This window comes from Saccostrea echinata, unplaced genomic scaffold (assembly GCF_033153115.1).
Source record: "Saccostrea echinata isolate AGI-Se365-2 ecotype Australia unplaced genomic scaffold, CSIRO_AGI_Sech_v1 ptg000054l, whole genome shotgun sequence".
Classification (NCBI taxonomy): Eukaryota; Metazoa; Mollusca; class Bivalvia; order Ostreida; family Ostreidae; genus Saccostrea; species Saccostrea echinata.
This window is the reverse complement of record NW_026889803.1, coordinates 4,031,613-4,055,504: the sequence shown is the minus strand read 5'-3', so window position 1 is coordinate 4,055,504 and position 23,892 is coordinate 4,031,613. Positions and strand designations below refer to the sequence as shown.

The 23,892-nt window shown below is 33.3% G+C and overlaps 1 protein-coding gene across 11 annotated transcripts in view; it reads left to right on the top strand.

Annotated features, from left to right (window-relative positions):
- Positions 1–6,849: 6,849 nt before the first annotated feature.
- LOC133205174 (kinesin-like protein unc-104) overlaps positions 6,850–23,892 on the top strand; it is a 30,395-nt gene continuing 13,352 nt past the window's right edge. For 4 of the 11 annotated variants that reach the window (XM_061340927.1, XM_061340928.1, XM_061340922.1 and 1 more), the window contains exons 1-28: positions 6,850–6,970; positions 11,633–11,736; positions 12,966–13,048; positions 14,022–14,201; positions 14,808–14,873; positions 15,109–15,287; positions 15,412–15,523; positions 15,705–15,848; positions 16,030–16,047; positions 16,431–16,509; positions 16,627–16,705; positions 16,858–16,997; positions 17,427–17,601; positions 17,785–17,860; positions 18,130–18,209; positions 18,397–18,488; positions 18,582–18,722; positions 19,388–19,441; positions 20,047–20,088; positions 20,400–20,481; positions 20,593–20,665; positions 20,784–20,889; positions 21,007–21,158; positions 21,353–21,525; positions 22,290–22,433; positions 22,950–23,087; positions 23,230–23,348; positions 23,525–23,613. In XM_061340927.1, the coding sequence (XP_061196911.1) occupies positions 11,637–11,736; positions 12,966–13,048; positions 14,022–14,201; positions 14,808–14,873; positions 15,109–15,287; positions 15,412–15,523; positions 15,705–15,848; positions 16,030–16,047; positions 16,431–16,509; positions 16,627–16,705; positions 16,858–16,997; positions 17,427–17,601; positions 17,785–17,860; positions 18,130–18,209; positions 18,397–18,488; positions 18,582–18,722; positions 19,388–19,441; positions 20,047–20,088; positions 20,400–20,481; positions 20,593–20,665; positions 20,784–20,889; positions 21,007–21,158; positions 21,353–21,525; positions 22,290–22,433; positions 22,950–23,087; positions 23,230–23,348; positions 23,525–23,613 (2,916 nt within the window). In that variant the 5' untranslated portion in view covers positions 6,850–6,970; positions 11,633–11,636. The remainder of the gene's footprint in view (positions 6,971–11,632; positions 11,737–12,965; positions 13,049–14,021; positions 14,202–14,807; positions 14,874–15,108; positions 15,288–15,411; positions 15,524–15,704; positions 15,849–16,029; positions 16,048–16,430; positions 16,510–16,626; positions 16,706–16,857; positions 16,998–17,426; positions 17,602–17,784; positions 17,861–18,129; positions 18,210–18,396; positions 18,489–18,581; positions 18,723–19,387; positions 19,442–20,046; positions 20,089–20,399; positions 20,482–20,592; positions 20,666–20,783; positions 20,890–21,006; positions 21,159–21,352; positions 21,526–22,289; positions 22,434–22,949; positions 23,088–23,229; positions 23,349–23,524; positions 23,614–23,892) is intronic. The other 7 variants (XM_061340932.1, XM_061340931.1, XM_061340923.1 and 4 more) reach the window with 6 other exon arrangements.

The following is a 23,892-nucleotide window of genomic DNA, read 5'->3' as shown; positions in this document are numbered from 1 at the left end:
TGAATAAATAAGACATTGAAGGCTGCATGATGATACCACTTTCATTTACGAACTTCTGTTCGTGGAAAAATTAAAAAAATCCAGATTACAAGTTATAAAACTTCCATGTTTTTCTTTTGCTGTTTGTAAGACATCGAAATGTGTAGAAAATAATCCTGCGGTAGGCTTGGCTAATGTTTTTCCTGCTCAGATACACAGCCGGCTCCGGCCGTTGCAGCCATTGTTTACAACGTTGTTTGAGGTTGATTGTGACGTCACAATGCCGCTGCAAGCGCACCAACCCTTTGGTGAATACAGCTTCTAAACCAGTGAATATGTAGTGTTATGAACTGTTTGCATTTGTATAGATTATGTAGGGACTATAAATAGACTATGTAATAATTTGATATATTGCTCAACAAATTAAATAGAGAGAACCTTAAGGCTTTTAGAGAGCCATATCACCCTGCAATGTCAATGTTTTCAGATGACTTTGAAGCCACAGATATGACAATCCAAAGTACAGGTAGTTACCAACATTGTATTAAAGGATGTTTATGACCAAAAATTAAGAAAGAATATGTTTATATTACATGTAATTAAAAAAAGAACAAAATGGGCATTAAGATATGTAATAAAAGATTATTGACTGAATATATGGAAATATGCCTCCCCTTGGTTTTTGCACAAGCTTGGTCTGTGTAATGGTGTTCTTTGCAAAGACCTCAAGTGAGCATATTTCCCAATGCTCAGTCAATCATCTATAAATATAATTTCAGATCGCTAAAATATATAGGAAAATTATACTACATGTACTGGCAAAGCTAAATCCTTGGTTTTGTTGTATTCAAGGAGATGCATACACATAAAACTTTAAGAGGAAATTTTACACATATTGCTTTGTTTGTCTTAAAATGTCTTTATGTGTGTAAGTGTAAATGTATATCCAATGTGACACAATAAATCAAGCAGTTATTAAACATATATAGAACTTCATATTGCATACACGTACAATTATGTTCCTAGGCAAAGTCTCTGTAATATGTGCATGGTTATGTGATATTGATGGTATGGTGGTTATTTGTGATTTGTAAACAAATTGGCTTCTACAGCATGCAAACTTTTTACATCATCAACAATCTGTTGGAATTTCCATGGGTACTAACTGTCCTCCTTTGTTAGCAGACCTGTTTTTGTCCTCTTGTGAAGCAGGATTTCATTAAAAACTTCTACCCAATACACAAAAAGAAGAAATCTCTTGCCGTGGCATTCAGTTCTACATTTAAATATATCACTGATGATTTATTAATAATACTCATATTCATTCAGATGTTGATTTATACTTTCCACTGTTTTCAAAATAATTTGAGTTTCGTTCAAATGTGATTCAACACGTCCCAATGAACTCAAAACAGCAGAGAGACTGACACATCTCTTTCATATTTGGATCTTTTACTTGAGAATGACTTTGATGGCAAACAACTATTCTTTGTCATAGACAGGTTGACTTTAACTTTTCTATTATCAAACATCCATTATTATGTGGAAATACATATATACCTTCGTCTGCATGTGGTATTTATGTCTCCAAGCTGATTTGATACACATGAGCACAATTTCCTAACTGAGGCAGGTGTGGTAGTGTCAGATACATGGCCTCCTACTAGTTTAGGCTAGTGGGTTAACCTTTAGCTCAATTGGTGGAGCACTGGACTGGCATGCCAGAGGCCACGGGTTCAATCCCCAGCAGAGGCACATAAATGTCTCTGTTACACATGTCACTGACAAATAAGTTAATGTTACAAAGGTATCAACAATCTTGTTCAAAGTCAACATTTTTGCAAATTTATTCTATCATTGATGCAAGGACCTTGTTTGCAATTACAACCTGTTGTTAGGTTGAATGTTGACTGATTTATTATCCTCATGCAATGGATTTGGGGGGGGGGGGATATAGTAATATGCTTGTGTGTGTGTTAGTTCGTGTGTTGTTAGTTTGTCCTTGTGCAAAATGGAAGAGATGTAATTTGCATTGGGATCGATGTCCAATGCTGCCTTGATTTATAGATCTATATGTTCTTTGTGAGGGGATTCTCCACTTCACGGTGCCCTTGTTTAAATTTTCATACTCTTTTTCCCGATCAAGTCAAAGGGCTTATAGCAGGTATAACTGGAATGTTTCCCCTCTCATGGTAGATCCCTCCTCTGATATTTTCAAAGGTCCATGTTTTCAGTTTGTATTGTTTAATTGGACTATTGAGCATGTTTACTTCGCATCTCATCATGTCTGCCCAGTGTCATATATACCTCAGACAAACCATTTATGGTTACATGTATGTCTAAACAAAATTTTATTTAAGGAATGACTTTATTAGCTACCCAAGTTATACTGGTATAACCTGGGTTGGGGCAGTTTACGCTTTATAAAAAAGCGTAAACTGTTCCACCCAGGTTATAGTATACCAGTATAACTTGGGTAGCTTTTAAAGTCATTCCTTATAATTTAATTTCCCATCATTAAGTGTAAAAAATAAAACAATTTCTCCTTCAAAAATGCCTTTAAATTGTATGTATTTTAAATGTAACATGAAGCGGATTGATATGTTTTTGACATAAATTATTGTGACGTAGGCAACCCAGGTTATACACTATATTCTAATTTTTTTATCCAATCAAATGACGTTTTACAACCAAAATTAAATTATTATTGTATGTTTGATTTTTGCAAAAATTTACTCCTTCATAACTCAAGGTTAGGGACAGATAGAACTATTGATGTGTAATACCTTATTTTCATTAATAGGCCTTTTGTTCTGTCAGAGTTTCTCAAACTGCCCTGATTTACCTTAAAAAATTCTTTGGACATGACAATTGCCAAAAAATGATTTAATACAGTATGGTTTCATATTTATTGACCCAACATTTTTCTTGTCTTATTAGGAGCCTTCTTTGGATGAACATTTTTCACACCTTTTTTGTCAGCTTATGGTGCCAAGCAAAATTTTCTCTATCTGATGCTGTCTTAATAAATATTCACAAATTACCAAAAGAAATTTTCATAGATACTCAAAAATGTTTACACAAATTTAAAGCAACATTAAATTAACCTGAGCCCAAACACCTACAATAACATGATTCTATCTTGAGATGCTAATTATAACAGGCAGAGAATCAAAGATCAGATAATCAGAACATTATAACTGATGTTGTTTTCATTTGATCCCACCCACACTAATAACCATGGAGACTTTTTTTTCTTTAGGAGAAATGCTCCCCTAAATGTCCTGATTTTAACATTTATTCCAGGAAACATTTGTTTCAGATCAAAATCTGTTATTTTTAAAATTAATCTTTGTCTGATTCACACAGTTATTGATCTATGAATCATAGTATTATGTATGTTTTTGGTGTGTATTTGATAACAGTTAAAGACAAAAGGCATATTGATTTAGGCAAGACATTTCCCTGCACAAGTCCAATAATGGCATGTTCCAGGCTTAATCGATATGTCCAAGGCTCTCTTTCAACTAAGATGCTGGGATTGCTTGCTTCAGAGCCAGAAGAAAAATACATTTTTATACAAGATCACATTTAGCCCACTGCTTTGTTGCAAATAAATTATATCAAATTCTGAGGACATTTTTATGATTTTGTTGCAGTGTTCTGAATCTGTTCTCGATATTTGCATTGTTGTAAAGAATTGTTGGGTCAGAATGGGATGGGGAAATAAGGAGTTATTGTTTTATGTAAAAGATATCTGTTTTGTTAACATTGCTTCTTTCACTTGTAATATGATTTGTCTAGATGCATTCATGTGAGATCTGATCCTAGCTGATCCACCAAAACATTAATATATGTATATGTTGCTTCTTAGGAAAAGCAGACAAGTTCTAACAATAGTTAATCTCATAACAAATGTCCATCTCTTAACATATATTAAGAGCTTAACATATATTTTTTATTAGCTCAATTGAGCCTAAAACTCAAGTGAGCTTTTCTGAGTGAAGTTCACTCATTTTCAAAAATAATTTTTTTCTAGCTATTATAGACCCATTTTCCACAAGTATGCATAACTGTCAACTTCAAAGTAAATTATCAATCGATAAGTAATTCAATTAATCAGATATGTTAAAGATGACATTATATTTTTTATTTAACTTTTCTATGAACTTTGAAAAATGAGAAAGGTTGCAGATTGTCCTTGCCTTGTATGCCTTTGTCCTTTGTTAAAATATTGCCCCTGTGGGCTAGGAAGAAGTCCACAAACTTCAATAATTTTTATCATATCATGACCCTTTGTATGAAAATTCTTTAAAGTTGAAAACTTAATATGGTGTAAATTTAAGTTTGTGCAAGGCATCCCATCCCTTCCTTTATTGGACTAAGTGAAAGTTAAGAAACTGCATTACAACAGATAGGTTAATTGTAGATTGAAAGCTTGAATTATTTGGAGGAAAAACCTATTATCATTCTGAATAACTTGAAAAAAAAATGTATTACAAAAGAAAAGTAAGATAATCATGTAACTTGTATTCAAACGCATTTATTCAGTAGCTTTAATGGAAATACTGGGCATTGCAAGGGCAGTGATGTTTGAGAAGAAATGTAGTGGATTATAATTTGAAGTGTTTTTTTTCTTTAGCTCACCTCAATGAAGTTGCGATGAGTTATGCAATATCCTCAGTATCTGTGTTAGCATCTAGGGATGCACACTACCAGGCGTGCTTCAGATGGTGGATCTGACTTAGATTATTCAGACGAGTGATTAGGTTAAAGTTTTGGGAGCAAGTCTATTATCAAGTAATTGTAAGCTCTACCTGGACCAAACTTGCAAGGATTATGCATCTAGGGATGTATACTACCAGACTTGTTTCAGATGCTGGATCTGAGTCAAATTTTATGGTGAGTTTCCAAGTACATGTAACTTTAAGCCCTACCTGAACTAAACTTTAATGGATGATGGATCTAGGGATGCATACTGTGGATGCTGGATGTGACCTAGATTTTCCATGAGTGATTTTGGAGCAAGTCCATTACCAAGGAACTATAAGCCCTACCAGGACCAATCTTGCTTGATTGATGCATCTAGGGATGCACACTACCAGATATGCTTCAGATGTTGGATCTCACATTTTTCCAGATGAGTAACCAGGTTAAAGTTTTTGGAGTAGGTTCATCAGGTAACTTTAAGCCCTATGTTGACCAAACTTGCATGAATTATGTATCTAGAGATGCACACTACCAGACTTGCTTAGGATGCTGTATCTGACCTGCATTGTCCAGATGAGTGACCAGGTGTAAATTTTTGGAACAAGTCTATTCCCAAGTAACTAACTATAAGCTGTATGGGGATCAAACTTGCATGGCATATGTATCTAGAGATGTACATACCAAACTTGCTTCGGATGCTGCATTGGACCTACATTTTTCAAATGATTGAACAGCTTAAAGTTTAAGGAGTTAGTCTATTCCCAGATAACTGTAAGCCCTATGTTGACAAAACTTGTATGGATGATGCAGCTAGGGATGCTCACTAGCAGGCTTGCTCTGCAATTTGAATTAGATTTTTCAGATGAGTGACCAGGTTCAAGTTTTGGGAATAGGTCCTTTACCAAGTAATTATAGCCCCATGTTGACCAAACTTGCATGGATTATGCATGCTACAGACAGAATCTAACCAACAATTTCTGGATGATTGACTAGGTGAAACTAGAAAGTCCATTCCCAAGAAACTGTAGGTCGTATGTAGACCAAACATGCATGAATGTTGTGTCAAGGGATACATACTTACCAGACTCGCTACAGATGCTGGAGCTCACTGACATTTTCAGGATGATTGAATAATAAAAGTTTTTGGAGTAGGTCCATTTCCAAGTAAATGTTAAGTCCTACCCAGACCAAACTTGCTTTGATGTTGCATGTAGATATGCACACTAACATTCATTTGGTGTGAGACTTTGCCTTACTTCTAGGTGATATTTGTCAAGGTGAGGTTTATAATCTTTGATTACCCCTGATTGCATTCTACATTTCCAGCTACAAAATATGTAGAAGTGATATTTTTTTTACAGTAATGATTGAGATTGTAACTTTTTTGGAATGATATTCAGAGCTGTGTTATACATAAGAACTTATGACTAAAACCTATTTAGTAAATCTACTTTTGAGATTACTTTTATTCTTTATGTTGAAATAATTGTGAATTTAAAGTGAAGAAGAATTCAGTTATGTAAATTCATATAAGTAAAATCTCACAAAATTATTTAGTTGGCTAGATTTTTAAAGAACTAAGTAAAATTTTTTAGACTTAGTTGTAAGTTTTTCTGTGAAACAGGGCCTTGGAGAAGAGAAACCGATGCATAAACAATGGCATGCACTTGATAGTACTCTCTTATAGAGTGAGCTATTGTGTGCTTCATCACTTTCCATAAATGGTATTCCCTTTGATTTACTAGAATTCTCTTTTATGTGTAATTTCCAGCACATAGAAGGGACACTAACACTTTCTGCTGCCAGATCTATACACTAAATACTGCCACTACAAAGTCCTTCTGTCAGAAAATCATTAAGGCTTCTAACATCCCAAAGATCAATATTCCATTCCAAACTCAAGAGTGATTCAGAATGCAGCACAAAATTCAAGCTTGGAAGTGAAGCAGTCTTATTATAATATGATAACACATGACGTTATTTTGTATTAGCATTTTATTAAACCGGAATTGTAACATTTTGTTGTAAGTCACAGGAATTTTTGGAAGTTTTTATCAGAAATTGACAGAAAAGTAGATGTTTACTGTGTTTGTTGGACTTGACTGGCCTCTTCAACAGATCATTTGACAGCACTTCATTTTCATTTCAGGGAGAAAATTTTGAAAATGGATTTAAGTGATTAGTAAACCTGTAGCAGAATGGACACTTATTTTACAGACAAGCAGGCAGAAAGATTTTAATTTGGGTGAAAGTCCTGAATTAGGAGATAAAGCCATTTAAGGTAGAGTACCATAAAGACAGATGGTTTAAGTCAATCAATTAGCATGTATTGATTAATACACCCAGGGAGTTGATGACCTTTAAGTCAATTCTGTAATAATTATGTTGATTTAATTTAACATATTCTTTTCTTTGTATTTATTAGATCATTTAAATTTGTTGCAAGGTCTGATTTTCTAAGTGTTAATTTTGGTGACAATATCGATATTTGATGTATTAATTATTTGCAAAGGAAGGATTGACAATATTGGAAATTCAGCCAGACATGATGTCAGGGAAATGTTTATGCATAGACAGGCAGGCTCCATGCTCAGTATTGATTTAGTTCTATTGGAATGTAAGGTGAAGCAATATAGACATCAGGGACCAATCAATATCAATTATTTACTAAGTAAAATTAACTATTTACTCAAGTATAAATAGAATTTATGTGTTTAAATATATCTTGGTTATTGAATTTATTTGATAATCATAAATGCATTTATTAATTGTAAAGGGTTATCCTAATGACCAAAAGTTGAATTCTTAATACCATATGGTATTTGAGGTTCAAGAACATATTAATAATTGGTTGATGATGAAAATTAAACTTTGGTATTTCACCATATATGATTACATATGACATGAAAAGAATTAATTGAAATAATGACTTGTAATGGGGAAACTGCCCAGACTGTTCAAGTGGACTAGAATCAATTCATTGGCAGTTTTGTTGTCATGTTTTCAAAGTATTATCATAGCTGTAATTTAATAGACTAGAAATGTGAAAGGTGCACACTCTTATTTTTGGTTTAGTTTATAAACTTTTTAATTTTTAATTCAAATTGTACATTGTTATCTGACAGTTTTCTATGTATAGAAATTGAAGATTGTATGTGTGAGTGCCATTTGTTTGAGAATATCAAATGCTCCTGCAGCACTGGAACTTTGATTGTACTATTCTCCTGATCAGCAATGATATACCTGGGTAATATTAAGTCAAATGATTTGCAGATTTGGGAAACATGTTCAGTGAAAATGATCGATCAATTTTAGGTGAATTATATGATATATAATTTATAGGAAGATTTTATCATGAAAAAAAACCTAAGGTAGCCAAAGGATTTGATGATTTTATTGTTGCTTAAGTATTTATATTTATGAGCATCCAATGTCCATAGACTGGTACCCTGACATTGGTTAAGCACCCTGAAAAACCAACTTGTAATTCCTAGTGGCAGTGACTGGAATCAAGGGCATAGAACCAGTATGTGCAACCAATGTCCACCCCCTTAATTTAAGATTTGATTTAAATTACATGTATCTTTATTTAATTTAGTGTAGTATACTACCAATTATGAATACTATGTGCTATATATATATATAGAGAGAGAGAGAGACTTTTGTTCATCTTTTGTCTTTAAGTTCCTGGGTTTTTTTTTTTTTTGTTACCTATAAGTTCCTGTTTTAAAATCAATACACACTACTTGAATTAGAAATAATGGCTTTTTAGCTCACCTGAGCCTTTGGCTCAGGTGAGCTTTTCTGATCAAAATTTGTCTGTTGTCTGTCGTCGTTGTCATTGTTGTTGTTGTTGTAGACTTTTCACATTTTCATCTTCTTCTCAAAAACCACTGGGCCAAATTCAACCAAACTTGCCACAAAGTATCCTTGGGTGAAGGGGATTCAAGTTTGTTCAAATGAAGGGCCATGCCCTCTTTTAAGGGGAGATAATTAGGAATTCGTGAAAAATTAATGGCATCATTTAAAAATCTTCTTCTCAAGAACCACTGGGCCAGGAAAGATGAAACTTATGTGGAAACATCCTCAGGTAGTGTAGATTCAAGTTTGTTCAAATCATGACCCCCGGGGTAGGGTGGGGCCACAATGGGGGATCAAAGTTTTACATAGAAATATATAGGAAGATATCTTTAAAAATCTTCTTCTTAAGAACAGCAAAGCCATGATTGGTCGTATTTATTTGGAAGCATCCTCAGGTAGTGTAGATTCAAATTTGTTCAAATCATGACCCCCGGGGATAGGGTGGGGCCACAATGGGGGGTCAAAGTTTTACAGAGAAATATATTGGAAAATATCTTTAAAAATCTTCTTCTTAAGAACAGCAAAGCCATGATTGGTCATATTTATATGGAAGCATCCTCAGGTAGTGTTGATTCAATTTTTTTCAAATCATGACCCCCAGGGGTAGGGTAGGGCCACAATGGGGGATCCAAGTTTTACATAGAAATATGTAGGAAAATATCTTTAAAAACCTTCTTCTTAAGAATAGCAAAGCCATGATTGGTCATATTTATATGGAAGCATCCTCAGATAGTACAGATTCAAGTTAGTTCAAGTCATGACCCCCCCCCCCCCCCCCCCCCCCTGGATAGGATGGGGCCACAAAAAGTTTTTCATAAGAGTATATAGAAAAAAACTTTTAAAATCTTCTTCTCAAGATTAGCAAATCCATGATTGGTCATATTTCTATGGAAGCATCCTCAGATAGTGTAGATTCAAGTTTGTTCAAATCATGACCCCCCGGAGGTAGGGTGGGGCCACAATGGGTGATCAAAGTTTACAGAGGAATTTTTAGGAAAAAATCTTTTTCTCAAGAACAGAAAAGCCTTGATTAGTCAAATTGATATGGAGGCATCCTTGGGTAGTGTAGAATGAAATTTGTTCAAATGAGGGCCCCCGGGGGTAGGGTGGGGCCACAATGGGGGAATAAATTTTTACAAATGAATATATGGGAAAAAATCTTCTGCTCAAGAACAGCAAAGCCATTTGTTATATTGATATGAAAGCATCATCAGGTACTTTAAAATTCAACCCCCCCCCCCCCACCACCACCACCCCGTAAACTTTTCAATACTGAACTGATTTTTGCTTTTTTTCCTAGCCAATGTGCTCAGGTGAGCGATATGGCCCATGGGCCTCTTGTTTACTGTTACTAAAGAGATATTTTAGCATCTGCAAAAGCTTCAGGTAAATGTATTGTTCCTGTGTAAATGCTCTGTATCTTTCATGTGTCAGGATTCATAATTTGGCAACAAAAGGGGTCCAGTATTTCACTGATCTTATACAGTGTCCAATCAATGGGCTTGTATGATCAAACACTGTTGATTTAATTCTGTTTTATCAGGTCTATATAATTTAGCACAAGGTCAGAAAATGAATTTCTCAGATTTTAAGTTGTAAAGTGTATATTGAATCAGTGAGAAAAAATTTGTCCATTGTCCTCCTGTTTTGTTCACTTTGAATTTAAGCTTCCTTTTGAGCTTTACTGGTGGAAGACCAGAAAAGCTTACACATTTGCAAGGTGTCCATCATCATCTGTCTAGCTTTTTGTCAGTCTGTTTGCCTGTAAACAATTTTTTTTAAATGCTATTCCTCTATCAGTGTTGTTCTAATTTCAATGAAACTTGGTACACAAGTAGATGAAATCATAATTATTAGTATTTTTAAATTTTTATTCAATGCTCTTTTGCCATGTTTACTAAAAAGAAAGTTCCGTGAAATTCTTTTAATTTTTCAGTTAAACAAGATACATAGGTACACTACTCCTAAAGATACAATTCTATTTAATTTCAGTCCCTGTTTTTGATTTTGAGGGAAAATGATACTGTGGTATAAGAAGTGTAATTCTTTCAAAATGCTACTCTTCCTAGAGCATGTACAGTTTTATTTGGGTTCAATTAAACATGGTACACAAGTAAACTATAACAAGGCTTGTGAATCTGTTTTTTATGTTTAACAATAACATTTATGCTAAATGGTGTTGCAGTGGCTACTTAAAATGAATAAAACTGTGAAAATATTTTTAAATATAGTTTGGTTTGCTTTTAGTAAATTTGATACATGTACAAGATAAGGAAACATCAAGATGTATAACTCTGAAAGTGTTTCAAGTCTAGGTGTAAATTTTACCTTGTACTATTTCAAGTCAAATAAGTAGAGCTACAGTCTCATCAGAGACTTCTTTTGTTTGAGTTTATCTTGATGAGGATTTTACTACTGAAGATGCACAGCACAAGTTAGGTGCATTTATACTGCACTGAATAAAATAATGCCTAATGGCAGATTGTCACACAAAATCAACCACACTGACTAATTTATAATAACAGAATTACTGGAAGTTATTTTAAAAAAATGGGGAAGACCTTCAAAGCTGAAGGAAGCCATATTTTATTAAAGAAGTTAGTCTTTTATCTCAGTTGATGAAAAAGGTATTGGCTTCTGATCAGTAGAGAATTATCCATGTAGTCAGATTGGCATAGGTCATTGTTCTAGTAATGTCACAGACACAGACAATAACATGAAAAGGAATTTCCCTCTAACTTCATTCATATAACTTTATAAGGTAATTAACCAATTTAAAACAAAATCTTTCACCAGAAATGTTTGAAATCTAGTGAGACTTGTACCGAAATGTGTAGTGATATTTTCTTTTAAACGATGTTGGCTTTTTCAATTTTAAAGTTGGTAATTCAAACTTTAAACTTGGCTTTTCCAACTTTAATCTTGGCTTTTCCAACTTTAATGCTCGTAATTCCAGCTTAAAAGTTGGCTTTTCCAACTTTAAAGTTGACTATATCAACTTAAATTTAATTGATAGAATATTGAATATTTATCATTATTTTTTTCAAAATTTATAATAAACTTTTGTGTGTGTTTTTTTCAGCACCATGTCTTCTGTAAAGGTAGCAGTGAGGGTGCGGCCCTTCAACAGCCGCGAAATGAACCTCAACTCAGAGCTTATCATAAAAATGAAGGACAAAACAACTAGTAAGTCAAGCTTGAGTCAGGTCTATGCTATTGTGGAGATCTACATAATTGTCATTTACATTAGATTGTATCTCCATAGCAAAAGAAAGCATACTGGTAAATACATGTTCTAAGACATGCATAGCTGCAATTTTTTATTGCAAAACACAAGGGCAATCTACTCGTATTAAGGACCTGCTATTGCAGTGTTTCTCAAAGAACGCAAGAAAAGGATAAGGTGCCTGTCAGTAGACAGTCTAATTTTTACAGTGTTTTGTCATAAGAATACAAAGCATGCTGGTAAATGCAAAAAAACATTGAGATCTGGTATTGAAGTACATGTATTTTATTGTGGCATTGATGTACATGCATTTCATTCTGCGAAAAAAAAGCACACCAATAAGACAAGGCTGTACAAAGACATAAAGTTAAACCTGTTTGCTACCTTGCATTCCTAACTAGTACTGGTACTAATCTGCATAGACAGTGCAGGTGACATTACAGTTGTAGCAACACACATATATTGATCTGTGATGTTTGCTTGTACTCATGCATTACAAATCTGTTTTGCTTAGCTTTTTTAAAACTTGAAAAATTTTCATGTTTCAAATATTGTGCCATGTTTTTAACAAAGTTAATTTATTTATTTATATATATTTAATTGCTAAATTAAATACTTTTAGGTAAAGCCTTCTTTAGAATATTCCATTATTAAAATCTTAAAATGTTAAAAAATATATTTTAAAAAGACAGTTTATTTTTGCTATTGTTCTGTTTTTGCTTTATTAAAAGTATATATTAATTATAATGAAACACCCCTTATCCAGATCAAACCCCTTACTATATAATTACTCTACCAAGGTCAACCATTTAGCCTTGGGTTTTTCGGTTGATAGTGGAATTGGGGGATTGAAATGGGAATGGAAGCTGGGTTTAAATCAGGATATTGTACATAAAAAGATTGTTTTGAAAGAAAAGAATATTGACACATCAAAAAAACATAGAAAGCATTCATAATTATGTTTATTATAGCTGTATAGAACACAGTAAGACATGCTTATAGTGAAGTGCCAGATAAACAACTAATTTTGATGTGTTATAAATTTAATTTGTTATATCCGTTGAGTTCATAATTTGTTTTATAACTACAGGAAATGAAAATCACTTTGCTATTAATCATGAATTCACCGTAAGCATATTAGCTGTAGCCAAGTTTTACTGTATTTGTACCATTATATTTTTTTTTTCAGCCATAACCAATCCCAAAGCAGGTCCCAAAGATGTCAAAATTCGCAACTTCAACTTTGACCACTCATATTGGTCACACACAAATGTAAGATCATGCAGATATTTAAAAGTATTTTCAAGCTCCATAATGTTTTAAAAATATAAATGAAGTATGTGTAGTGGAATCATAGACATTAAATTTTAGTTAAATATATATTTCATCTGAGGGACTACTGTTTTTTAAAAACACAAAATGAAGTACAGTTGAACTTTGGTATTTTGAACACGGATATCTCAAATACCTTGGATATATCAAAGTGACTTTGAAGTCCCAAGCACTTATTTCTTAAGCATTTTACCCTGGATATCTCGAATCCTTGGATATCTCGAAGTATTTCATTGGTACTGTGAAGTTCAAGATAACAAGGTTTGACTGTATATTTAGTGCAAACATAGTTATTATACTTCTGTTAAAATGTTTCCTATATAAAGTTAAGAAGGTAAAATAACTATCTTTTATAGTCTGAAAATTTTCACAGATAGCAAAGCCATACCCCGGGGTATAGTTTTTGCTACCCACCCTTTGGAAAATTTTCATGTAATTTTTGCTGCCAATTTTGATTTCCTGTAATCAGTCTATAGACTTGTGATGTCATCCTGACTTCAATAACATTGTGACGTCATCAGGGTTTCAGCTCATTCTAGCAGTGTTATCTTATTCCAGATACTTGTTCCGGCAAAACTTTTATAATTTTTTTTCATGTTTTTTTCCTATGGAACTGTAGTATCAGGTAAATCAAACCCTCAGAAATTATGATACACATCAGTATAATAAAACGCTTATCCACCTGCTGTGAGTGGGATAGCTCTTGCATCAAACCCTTGACAGGAACTATTCCCCTCGGGCAAGCCCTCGGGGAATAGTTTCCTGTCGCGGGTTTGATAAAAGAGCTATCCCATTCACAGCCAGTGGATTAGTGTATAATATTAAATTTTAATTAAATATATATTTCATCTGAAGGCTACTGTTATAAGTGTTTGGTTTTTCCTAGATTCATGGCAAATTTATCTTTTAACAGACAGAAGATCCAAACTTTGCCACCCAGAAGCAGGTGTATGAGGAAATTGGGGTGGAGATGTTGGATCACACATTTGAGGGGTACAATGTATGTATATTTGCCTATGGACAAACAGGGTCAGGGAAAAGTTACACAATGATGGGCAAGAGTGAACCGGGACAGCAAGGAATCATTCCACAGGTTAGCAGCTGGGGAGTGTGTTCTTATATCATAATTAATCTTATATATTTTATGTCAAAAAACATTTCTTACTTACTGTAAATCAATTTTTATTTGTGACAACTTTATTTTGGCGTAATTATGTGAGATTATCTACTCACGAAGATTTCACTCTCATGTAAATTTCTTTTATTAAGATTACATATAATAATAACCAGGAATTTTAAAAAGTTTTGTCTCACTTATAAATACCTAATGACTTTCTCATGAAAATAATGTCACAGATATTTTGTGATCTACATTAATTTAAAATAAACCTTCTTTTAACATTAATAAAAATGAAAGTCCATAAGCAATCATTACTGCCAAATGTATCATGTGTAAACATGCTTTTATTGATTGGTTCTTACTTAACTCATCATATTGTTAAATTTAATGAAATGTTTTTATCTTCCCTCTCCTATTTAACTTTATTTATTGCATCCAGACTAAATATTATTCAGTATGCAAGTAGATTGAATGTAATTCAGCCATAATCTTTTTGAGTTAATTTAAATTCAATCTGTTTTGGTCAATGTGATCAATAAATCCAAACATTGTCAATACCGGTATCTGCATTTATTTCAGCTTTGTGAGGATTTGTTTGAAAGAATAAAAGCAGCAAAATGTGATGATGTGCAGTTCTCTGTAGAAGTAAGCCATTTTTTGTATTAGTTTCAATTTCTCAACACATAATTGGCTTTTCAAGTTTACAGTGAATTTCTTATTATAAATTGTGAAAACTAATACATATTCAAGTGAAATTCCTAGAGGATATTTTTCCTGTACAACACTGTCAGTGCTTCATGCTAAAAATATTAGAACACAAAAGTATCAAATAGAATATGGAATAGAATTGAAATTAATTTACATGAACTTTTTTTTGTAGGTGAGTTACATGGAAATTTACTGTGAGAGAGTGCGAGATCTCCTCAATCCTGGTCACAACAAAGCTTTACGTGTGAGGGAGCACCCCTTATTGGGCCCCTATGTGGAAGACTTATCAAAGCTAGCTGTGCAGTCATTTGATGACATAAATAACCTCATAGATGAAGGAAATAAAGCTAGGTTTGTTCATTTTCTAACAGAAAGTCAATTTCAAAAAGTAAGATATAGAAAACACCATCATATTGTGCTAAAGGGAGATAATTCTTATTTGAATGTTTATAAATTTTTACATTTTTATTTGCAGAACTGTAGCTGCTACAAATATGAATGAGACGAGTAGCAGATCTCATGCAGTTTTCACCATTATTTTCACACAGCGTCGTAGAGATGATACGACTAACATGGTCGGAGAAAAAGTAAGAGAATACAAATAATACTCAAGGGCAAATCTTTGACAATATTTTTTAAACTTTAATCCTGGATATTATTCTTTATGACCATAGATTAATTCTTACTTAACAGTTCATCCATGCTGCCTTGAAAGAATCCATTTAAAGATGCCAATTGTGTAAAAAAAAAATTTCTGTAACTTTACAGGTTAGTAAAGTGAGTTTAGTAGATTTGGCAGGAAGTGAGCGAGCAGACTCAACTGGAGCCAAAGGCACTCGACTGAAGGAAGGAGCTAATATTAACAAGTCGCTGACAACCCTTGGAAAAGTTATCTCAGCTCTTGCTGAATTGGTCAGTTTGTTTTTTTTTTTGTTGTACATCAATAAATAAATTTTTCTATTCTATATGATTATGATAAGGCAATATCCTTTGGAACACCAGCATGCCAGCTAAAAAATGTACTTGAAAATTACAAATTAGTTGATCCATGTTATAAAATTTTGCCTATGAATTTTGTCCCTTTTATGTGCAGAGTGCAATGGACCTTAAAGTAAGTGGCCAGTGTTGTAGAAGTACACAAGAATCTCCCAAAAATTTGGTGTTGTCTAGATTCACAGACATGTTTTTGGTTTAATGCCAATGAAAAGTGATTAATGGTTATGTACAATATTAGGGTACAATATTAGTTGTGAATAATCTGCATGGATAGAAGAGAGTGAAACATGCTCCAATGATTAAGTTTGAGTTGTTAAGAGTCGTTGATTTTAGCCTGATGTGTGGATATATAAATACCTGTAATGATTAAATGGTCTACATTTACAGTAAAAACCACTTATTCAGTTGAAAAGGCATTTTTGCTTACTTACTTTAAGTGAATCTGCTTTAGGCATTATGAATTAGAAGGGCAGTTGAGTAAAATAAAAATTTCTTTAGGCCAACAAGAAGAAGAAGAAAGCAGACTTTATACCCTACAGAGATTCTGTGTTGACTTGGCTACTCAGGGAAAACTTAGGTATGCAGGCCCTTTTTTTTTTAATTATGAGATGTCCATTTCTGATATTTATGAGCAAGTCTGCCATATTTCTAGAGATAAAAGACCTTTATAGACAAAATTATTTTTTATTTACAGGAGGAAATTCCAAAACTTGCATGATAGCTGCTTTGTCACCAGCTGATGTTAACTATGATGAAACTCTAAGCACTCTAAGGTAATTTTCCAATCACTGAGTACAGCAACTTTTAACTGCTTGAAGCATTACCAACTCAGGATTATATGGCTGGAAAAGACAATAAGATTGATGAAAACATAAGGTTAGAGTCTAAAATGAGATGATTTTATTTGAGTTTTTCTACCATTTAGGTACGCAGACAGAGCTAAACAGATCATGTGTAAAGCTGTTGTCAATGAAGATCCAAATGCTAAACTGATCCGAGAACTTAAAGAAGAAGTCTCCAAACTGAGGGAAATCCTGCTGACAGAGGGCATTCAGATTGGAGAAGGTACTGATATTTCTCATTGGGAGAAGAGGGAGAGGAGGGGCTTCAAATTTTTGTATAATTTTTCAAATAGTGGGAAGAGTAACTTACTATACATACTTTAAGTCATTTTTATTCCACAGAGCTAAAATCACAATTTGTAACATATTTGGTACCAGTTGTGATGGGTGTAATTTCACATTATAGGTTTGTGCCTTGTAAGAAACCAGGTACTTTATTGTGTGTTCTGATAATCTTATTCACTGTGGGGTTAATTTGGTGGAAAAAGTGATAAGTCATGAACAGTATGAAATTAAAAGCATCATGTAAATTCCCCAATGTACAGTTAGCACATAAATAAATTACAAATTAATGTCTTGAAATCAACTGCAAAAATTGTAGTTAATTATACATGTATATTGATATAATTATATAAATTTTGTATTTCTTCAGGACTTGAAGGACTTCCAGACCCAAAAGTAATTACAAGATCCAGGAAAGATTCCTTGACAATGGATGATGGAGAAAATGCCATAGAACGTCTTCAGATGTCAGAAAAACTTATAGCTGAACTTAATGAATCTTGGGAAGAAAAGCTTCGTAGAACAGAGGCTATTAGAAAAGAAAGGTGATGAAATGTTTTAATATGGATAATAAAGTAAAACATTTGATATTTTCAATTTTGTCTCTTCCCATGTGAATAAATAGTTTGATTAGAAAAAAATGATTAAAAAGTTAGATTCTAACATTTCTATTATTTCTTAAGCTCTTTGGTTCATTTTTTTAGACTCATAAAAACATTATTTTCCAGGGAGGCAACTTTAGCAGAAATGGGTGTGGCTCTAAAGGAAGATGGAGGAACTATTGGTGTCTTCTCCCCAAAGAAGGTAAACTTTTTTACTGTGCATTTCATATTAACCACTTTTTTTTACAGTGCTTAGATATTAAGTTTCAAGAGGAACAATTAATTTTCATATACATCTATTTCTCAGAGAGAAATACACATGTAAAAATTTTGAGCTTTAAATTATTTGACTTAGAATGGCACCAGATAAAAGCACAAAGAGAGATTGGAGGACTCTTTTTCAACAAATCCTTCAAAAATATGCTTTTATCCATGACCCATATTTTACTTTTATTTTAATTGTTTGAATAGTCACCTCATTTGGTTAACTTAAATGAAGACCCACTGATGTCAGAGTGTCTGATCTACTACATCAAAGAAGGATCTACAAGGTATAGAATAGAAGCTATCATTATTTATATGTATATGCACATGTAAATACTCACAAAATACCTGTATTTGATGGAGTAAGTATTTGAAAATGCGGTAATACATGTTGCATAGAATTGGAATACTTCAGCTCAAATTTTATGGAGCTTGGTACTCGTGTATGGAATAATGTTTGATGTTAACTTTTAGGGTTGGACTGAAGGATGCAGCACAGAACAATGACATTCAGCTGAGTGGATCGAATATTGCTGAGGAACACTGTATATTTCACAACATTGATGGTTTGTCAAGTTTTCCTGCAATACATGTTTATCTTTATCCATTAAACTGCTACATAAAATCAGCCAAACTTTCACTGCGGGTTTGTTTTTTAGGAAAAGTGACATTGCTTCCCATTCAGAATGCTGTTGTGTATGTTAATGGAAAACAGGTCACTGAGGAAATGGAGCTGAAAACAGGAGCTCGTGTCATTATAGGCAAACATCATGTCTTCAGATTCAATCATCCAGATCAAGGTAAGATTAGAATATAGTGACAAGCTTATAAAAATGTTTGGCATTTGTGATATTTACAGTGTTGCAGACCAAATTTCAAAATGCAGACAGTTTTAATTTGACATTGTCCATTTAAATGTAAAAACAATACAATTGAACTTCGGTATCTCGAACACTGATATCTCGAATACCATGGATATGTCGAAGTGATTTAGAAGTCCAATCAACTTATTCTTTAAGTATTTTACCCCTGATATCTCGAATCCTTAGATATTCTTGAGTTTGAGATAACGAGGTTTGACTGTATTATTGAATTGTTCCAGTCTGTTTATTTTGAGTGATTTATTACTAACTAGTCCTCTGACATGATCTTTGAGTAAAGCAGGGTTAGATATTTTGACAAATTTTGATTATCACTTCAAGTATATGTGAATTATGAGTAGGCATTCTCTATGTTACTCTTGAACTGAATCTTGAAATTAGAAAATGATACACTGGGCATGCTTCCGTATTCTAATATTTTCTTTGAGCAAAAGCCATTAGCTTCTAATCACAACAACAATATTGTTCTATTTTTCCATACCTAACCATCAGTTGTATTAATGCCTTGCAACCTGGGTATTTATTGCTTTCTTGCCTATCTTGAGCAATATCTCTGAAAGCCATAACCAATGTTTTCTTTGCAGCGCGTCAGAGCAGAGCACATCTCATTGATTTTGATCAGATCGAGTCCATAGGATGTAAGTCCACCCGAGTTTATATTTAATGTGGTTGCTTTTACATATACTAACCTGCATGATTTACTAGGCAAATTTTATTTTTAGTGACCTAAAGTAATAACTTTTACCAGTTATCCATATTCAGCATTGTTACTTTTATCTTTTATGAAGGGATCTTTTTTAATGAGGAAATTTGCTATAGCATAATCTTATATCATAATCTAGTAGTTAATTTTACTGCTTAAATGCTAACATTGCCTTCTTAAACTATTTAAATATACCTAGTATTTCAAACTTGATGTTTGTCAATGTGCATTTGGATTAAATGCTTTTAAGCATATAAATTCTACTTTAAAATTTAATAGAACTTTGCTTTGCATGATTCCCTTTCACATGTTCTTTTAAGGATTTAATATAATGCCATATTTCACTGGTTTATCCCACATCATTTTTCCTTTTCTGAATTTGATGCATTGTTACATGTACTTCATTTGACACAAATCCGTAATTTACACTTTATATATAGACTATGAGCATGAGACATCCCCTGCCAAGCTCTACTAAGTCTTGTTTTATTGCTTTGATTTAGTTTTGTTTGAGTGGCTTTTTTTCATTGTCTAATTTAGCAACTGAACAAGAAGATCTGAAGTCAGAGCCTGAACAAGAAGGTAGCCCTGATCAAATTTAACATTTTTCATATGGCCAAAGTAACATTTCATGCATTATAAGTAAAATAAGCAGCATGTTAATGCAGCAGTGATACCCAGTGTTTCTCTTGAGATGATATCAATAAATATGTTAATTAATTGAAAATCTACGTCTTTTCAAGTACATGTATATCTTACAGTCAGGTTGACATAGTATGTATTTTGATCATATCAGTGTTCATTTCCTCATAATGATAAACTCAGGGTTAAAGTAAATGCAAGTGCTTTTTTGCCCCATATCATTAGTTGAAGTATTCTGATTTTGATTGTAGCTGAGCCTGTAGACTGGACATTTGCACAGCTGGAGTTACTGGAGTCTCAAGGAATAGACTTGAGGAGGGACATGGAAGCTAGGTTTGTTTTTTATCAACTTTTTAGATGATAACTTGAAGTTTCTCACATTTTTTGATAAACAGTTTGATTCACATGCTTGGTACATGTATATATCTGTTAACTATTTTACAGACTTCAGGGATTAGAAGAGCAGTACAAAAAGGAAAAGGAAGAGGCAGATCAGTTATTTGAACAACAGAGAAAGGTATAGACTATTTTGATCTTACATTCCTGAAAATTTATAAGCTTGTTTACAAAAAAAAAGATGATAAGCCTTATTTTCTGTAAATGAAGTTTTAAGGGTTTTTTTATGTCTATTGAAGGATTATGAGACTAGAATACAAAACCTTCAAGAGGAAGTGATGCGGCATTCAATGATGTCAAGTTTTGCTGCCACAGAGACTGAAACAATTGAAGAGGAGGAAGAAGGTACATCTGAATAACAGAAATACCAAAAAACTGACAATGACAAACTTCTGTACTATATTGTTCAGAAACTGTGAGAAAGTCACTTTAATGCATGTATACATATATTTTTCTTGGTAGAGTGCACATGGACTGAAAAAGAGAAGCAGGTGGCTGCCTGGGCTTTCAGGAAGTGGAAGTATCACCAGTTTACGTCACTCCGAGATGATCTCTGGGGCAATGCCATCTTTCTCAAGGAAGCTAATGCAATAAGTGTTGAATTAAACAAAAAGGTAATTTTTGTCAAATCAATATTACTGCTCAGCTTCTGAAATTTTTTCTCTTCTTAACTCATTTTTGCTCATGGTATCCATGATGTTTGAAGAAGAAAAGATGGAGAAATGAAATATCGGTTGTTAGGGTGTCCATATCATTGTTGAATTTTGTAGAAAAAATAAATCAGTTTTTGTTGATGATATCTTTCTAGGTACAGTTCCAGTTTGTACTGCTGACTGACACTCTATACTCCCCCCTTCCCCCTGAACTCTTCCACCCTGGGGAGAGGGACGATGACCGCCCCTTCCCAAGGACTGTAGTGGCTGTAGAGGTCCAGGATACTAAGAATGGGGCCACACACTACTGGAGTCTAGAGAAACTGAGGTATGAAATCTAGGTGTTTTATTTTGTATGTGATTAGTATTGCTTGCACAAGTAGGATTTCAACTATAGGAAAGCACATAGGCAAAAAATTTAATTCATGATCTTTATTCAAGGTTTAATAAAAATTATTACTAAGACAAGAACAAAATATTTAATTTGATGTTTACATGCTCAAGCACTTTTTTCTGCATAAAAATAATTTTTATATTTTCATGCACATTAAGACAATATTTTAAATTACAGATCATTCTTTGAACTAAAGCTTGCAAATCTTTTTGGCAAAGTTGGAAATTTTATAAAGTTTTCAAATACTGTATTATATTCAAGTAATTATAATTTTCATGATCTTGGCATTGTCGTGTGTAGTAAAAATTGCATGGACAGATTCAGAGTTTACCCATAGTGAGGCAGTTGTATTTAACTTAAAGCATGAAAAATGATATATTTAATACCCAGTTTTAAACAGAGGCCATTTTTCTGGATCTGACCATGATTAGCATGTATAGATTCATATAATAAATACATTGTTATACAAAACTGGGCTTAGTGTAATGCTTCAAATATTCTGCATGAGTTCCAACTTTGTCAAAAGGAGATGCAAAATTTTAGGCTATTGAAATTACTGTTCCATAATTCATTGTGAAAATTCAAGTTAAAATTTTGATTCACTTTTAATGCTTGTCTCTTCAATATCCAATGCTTAGTAGTATATTTTGTGCTGTATAAGGGGGATAACTCTTTCTGACTGCTGAGTTTGATTTTAGACACAGATTGGAGCTCATGCGAGATATTTACAATGAGGATCTCTCACCCGGCACACCAGAGGCCAAACAGAATTTCTTCCAATGTTTCACAGGCTGTGGGCCATCACAAAACTACTTTAACTTCATTAATCTAATTCCCTCCAGGTCAGGCCCTGGGTGTTGTAGCTACTCAGCTGCATTTTCAGTTCCTCTGCATCCACTTTTCTCTCACATAAATCATCTAATTTTGGTCTCATTTCTTTATTTATTTCAGCTTTTGATTGACAAGTTATTATAGGCTGTATCTGGTTTAGTTTTCAAGATTTGAGTATTTTTGATTTTATAGTTTTCTTTCACTGTGATGTTGTTTTTTATGATTTATTTCTGTATTGCATTTTCAGGTTCTCAAATGGATAGATTTTTCTAAATATTGCATGTACTTGTAATTGTAAATGATTTTGTGATAAAGATTTCTTATTTGGAAAATATTCTTTCTGAATTTTGAATATAAAGAAAATCTTCAACCCATTTTGTCCTTCTTACATTTTAAAGAAATTCAGCATTCTGAAAATTATGCACTCTTTCATCCAGTAAGCTAACCCAGAACCCATTGTTGTGTTTAGTCTCTGAATTTTTGTTTGTTCAATATTTCCTGCATCAGCAAGTTTGCTTAATTTACAGGCAGAGGCTGGAGTTGATGAGACAGATGTATCACAACGAGGCAGAGTTATCTCCCACTTCACCAGAACCAAATATTGACACAATGAGTGGAGGTGATCCATTCTATGACAGATTTCCATGGTTTAGACTTGTGGGAAGGTAAAACATTTAAAAGATTAAAGATGAAGTTAATTTGAATATGGAGAGTCTAAGGGCACAATACTGCTGTTTAGTTTGGGCTTTGGTTGAAGATTGTTTCAAATACACATCTATTTATCAAAAAAGATTTCCTCTTTTGTAGAGCCTTTGTTTACTTAAGTAACCTGTACTATCCCGTACCTCTGGTACACAGAGTCACAATTGTGAGTGAAAAGGGAGAAGTCAAAGGATATCTCCGAGTTGCTGTTCAGGCAATCACAGGTAAGAATTAAAATAAAGGTAGACAGCAGGTGAGATTTGGTCTGCTTTGAAATTCAGGATATTTTTGTAAAATGACAAAGATGCTGGAAATAGAAATATTGTTCATGTGTTTGTGTGTATATGTGTATGTACATTCTGTTGATGTTTATGTATATTTATGAATGGTTTACCTGTAGAAAAAGAAGAAACACCTGACTACACACCAGGAATCAGGCAGTCAGGAAATGCCAAAATTGCTTTCAATGACAATGACTACTTCAAAAAGGTAAGGATTGTCTCTCAAAATACTGTAAAATCACATATTTTCGTGGGGTCAAATTTTCATGATTTGAGGAAAAAAATATGGATTTGTGGAGATTTGAATTCATGGATGAATACTTGTTGAGTAGTTAAATATGTGAAAAATTACATTTCATGGTGGACATAAATTTGTGGGTCTCTTCATACCTTGAAAACAACAAAAATTACCCACCCCCCTGAAAATTAGTGATTTCACAGTATTTTAATTTTTTTTGCTGTACCTAGCATGTATTGAGAAAAGAAG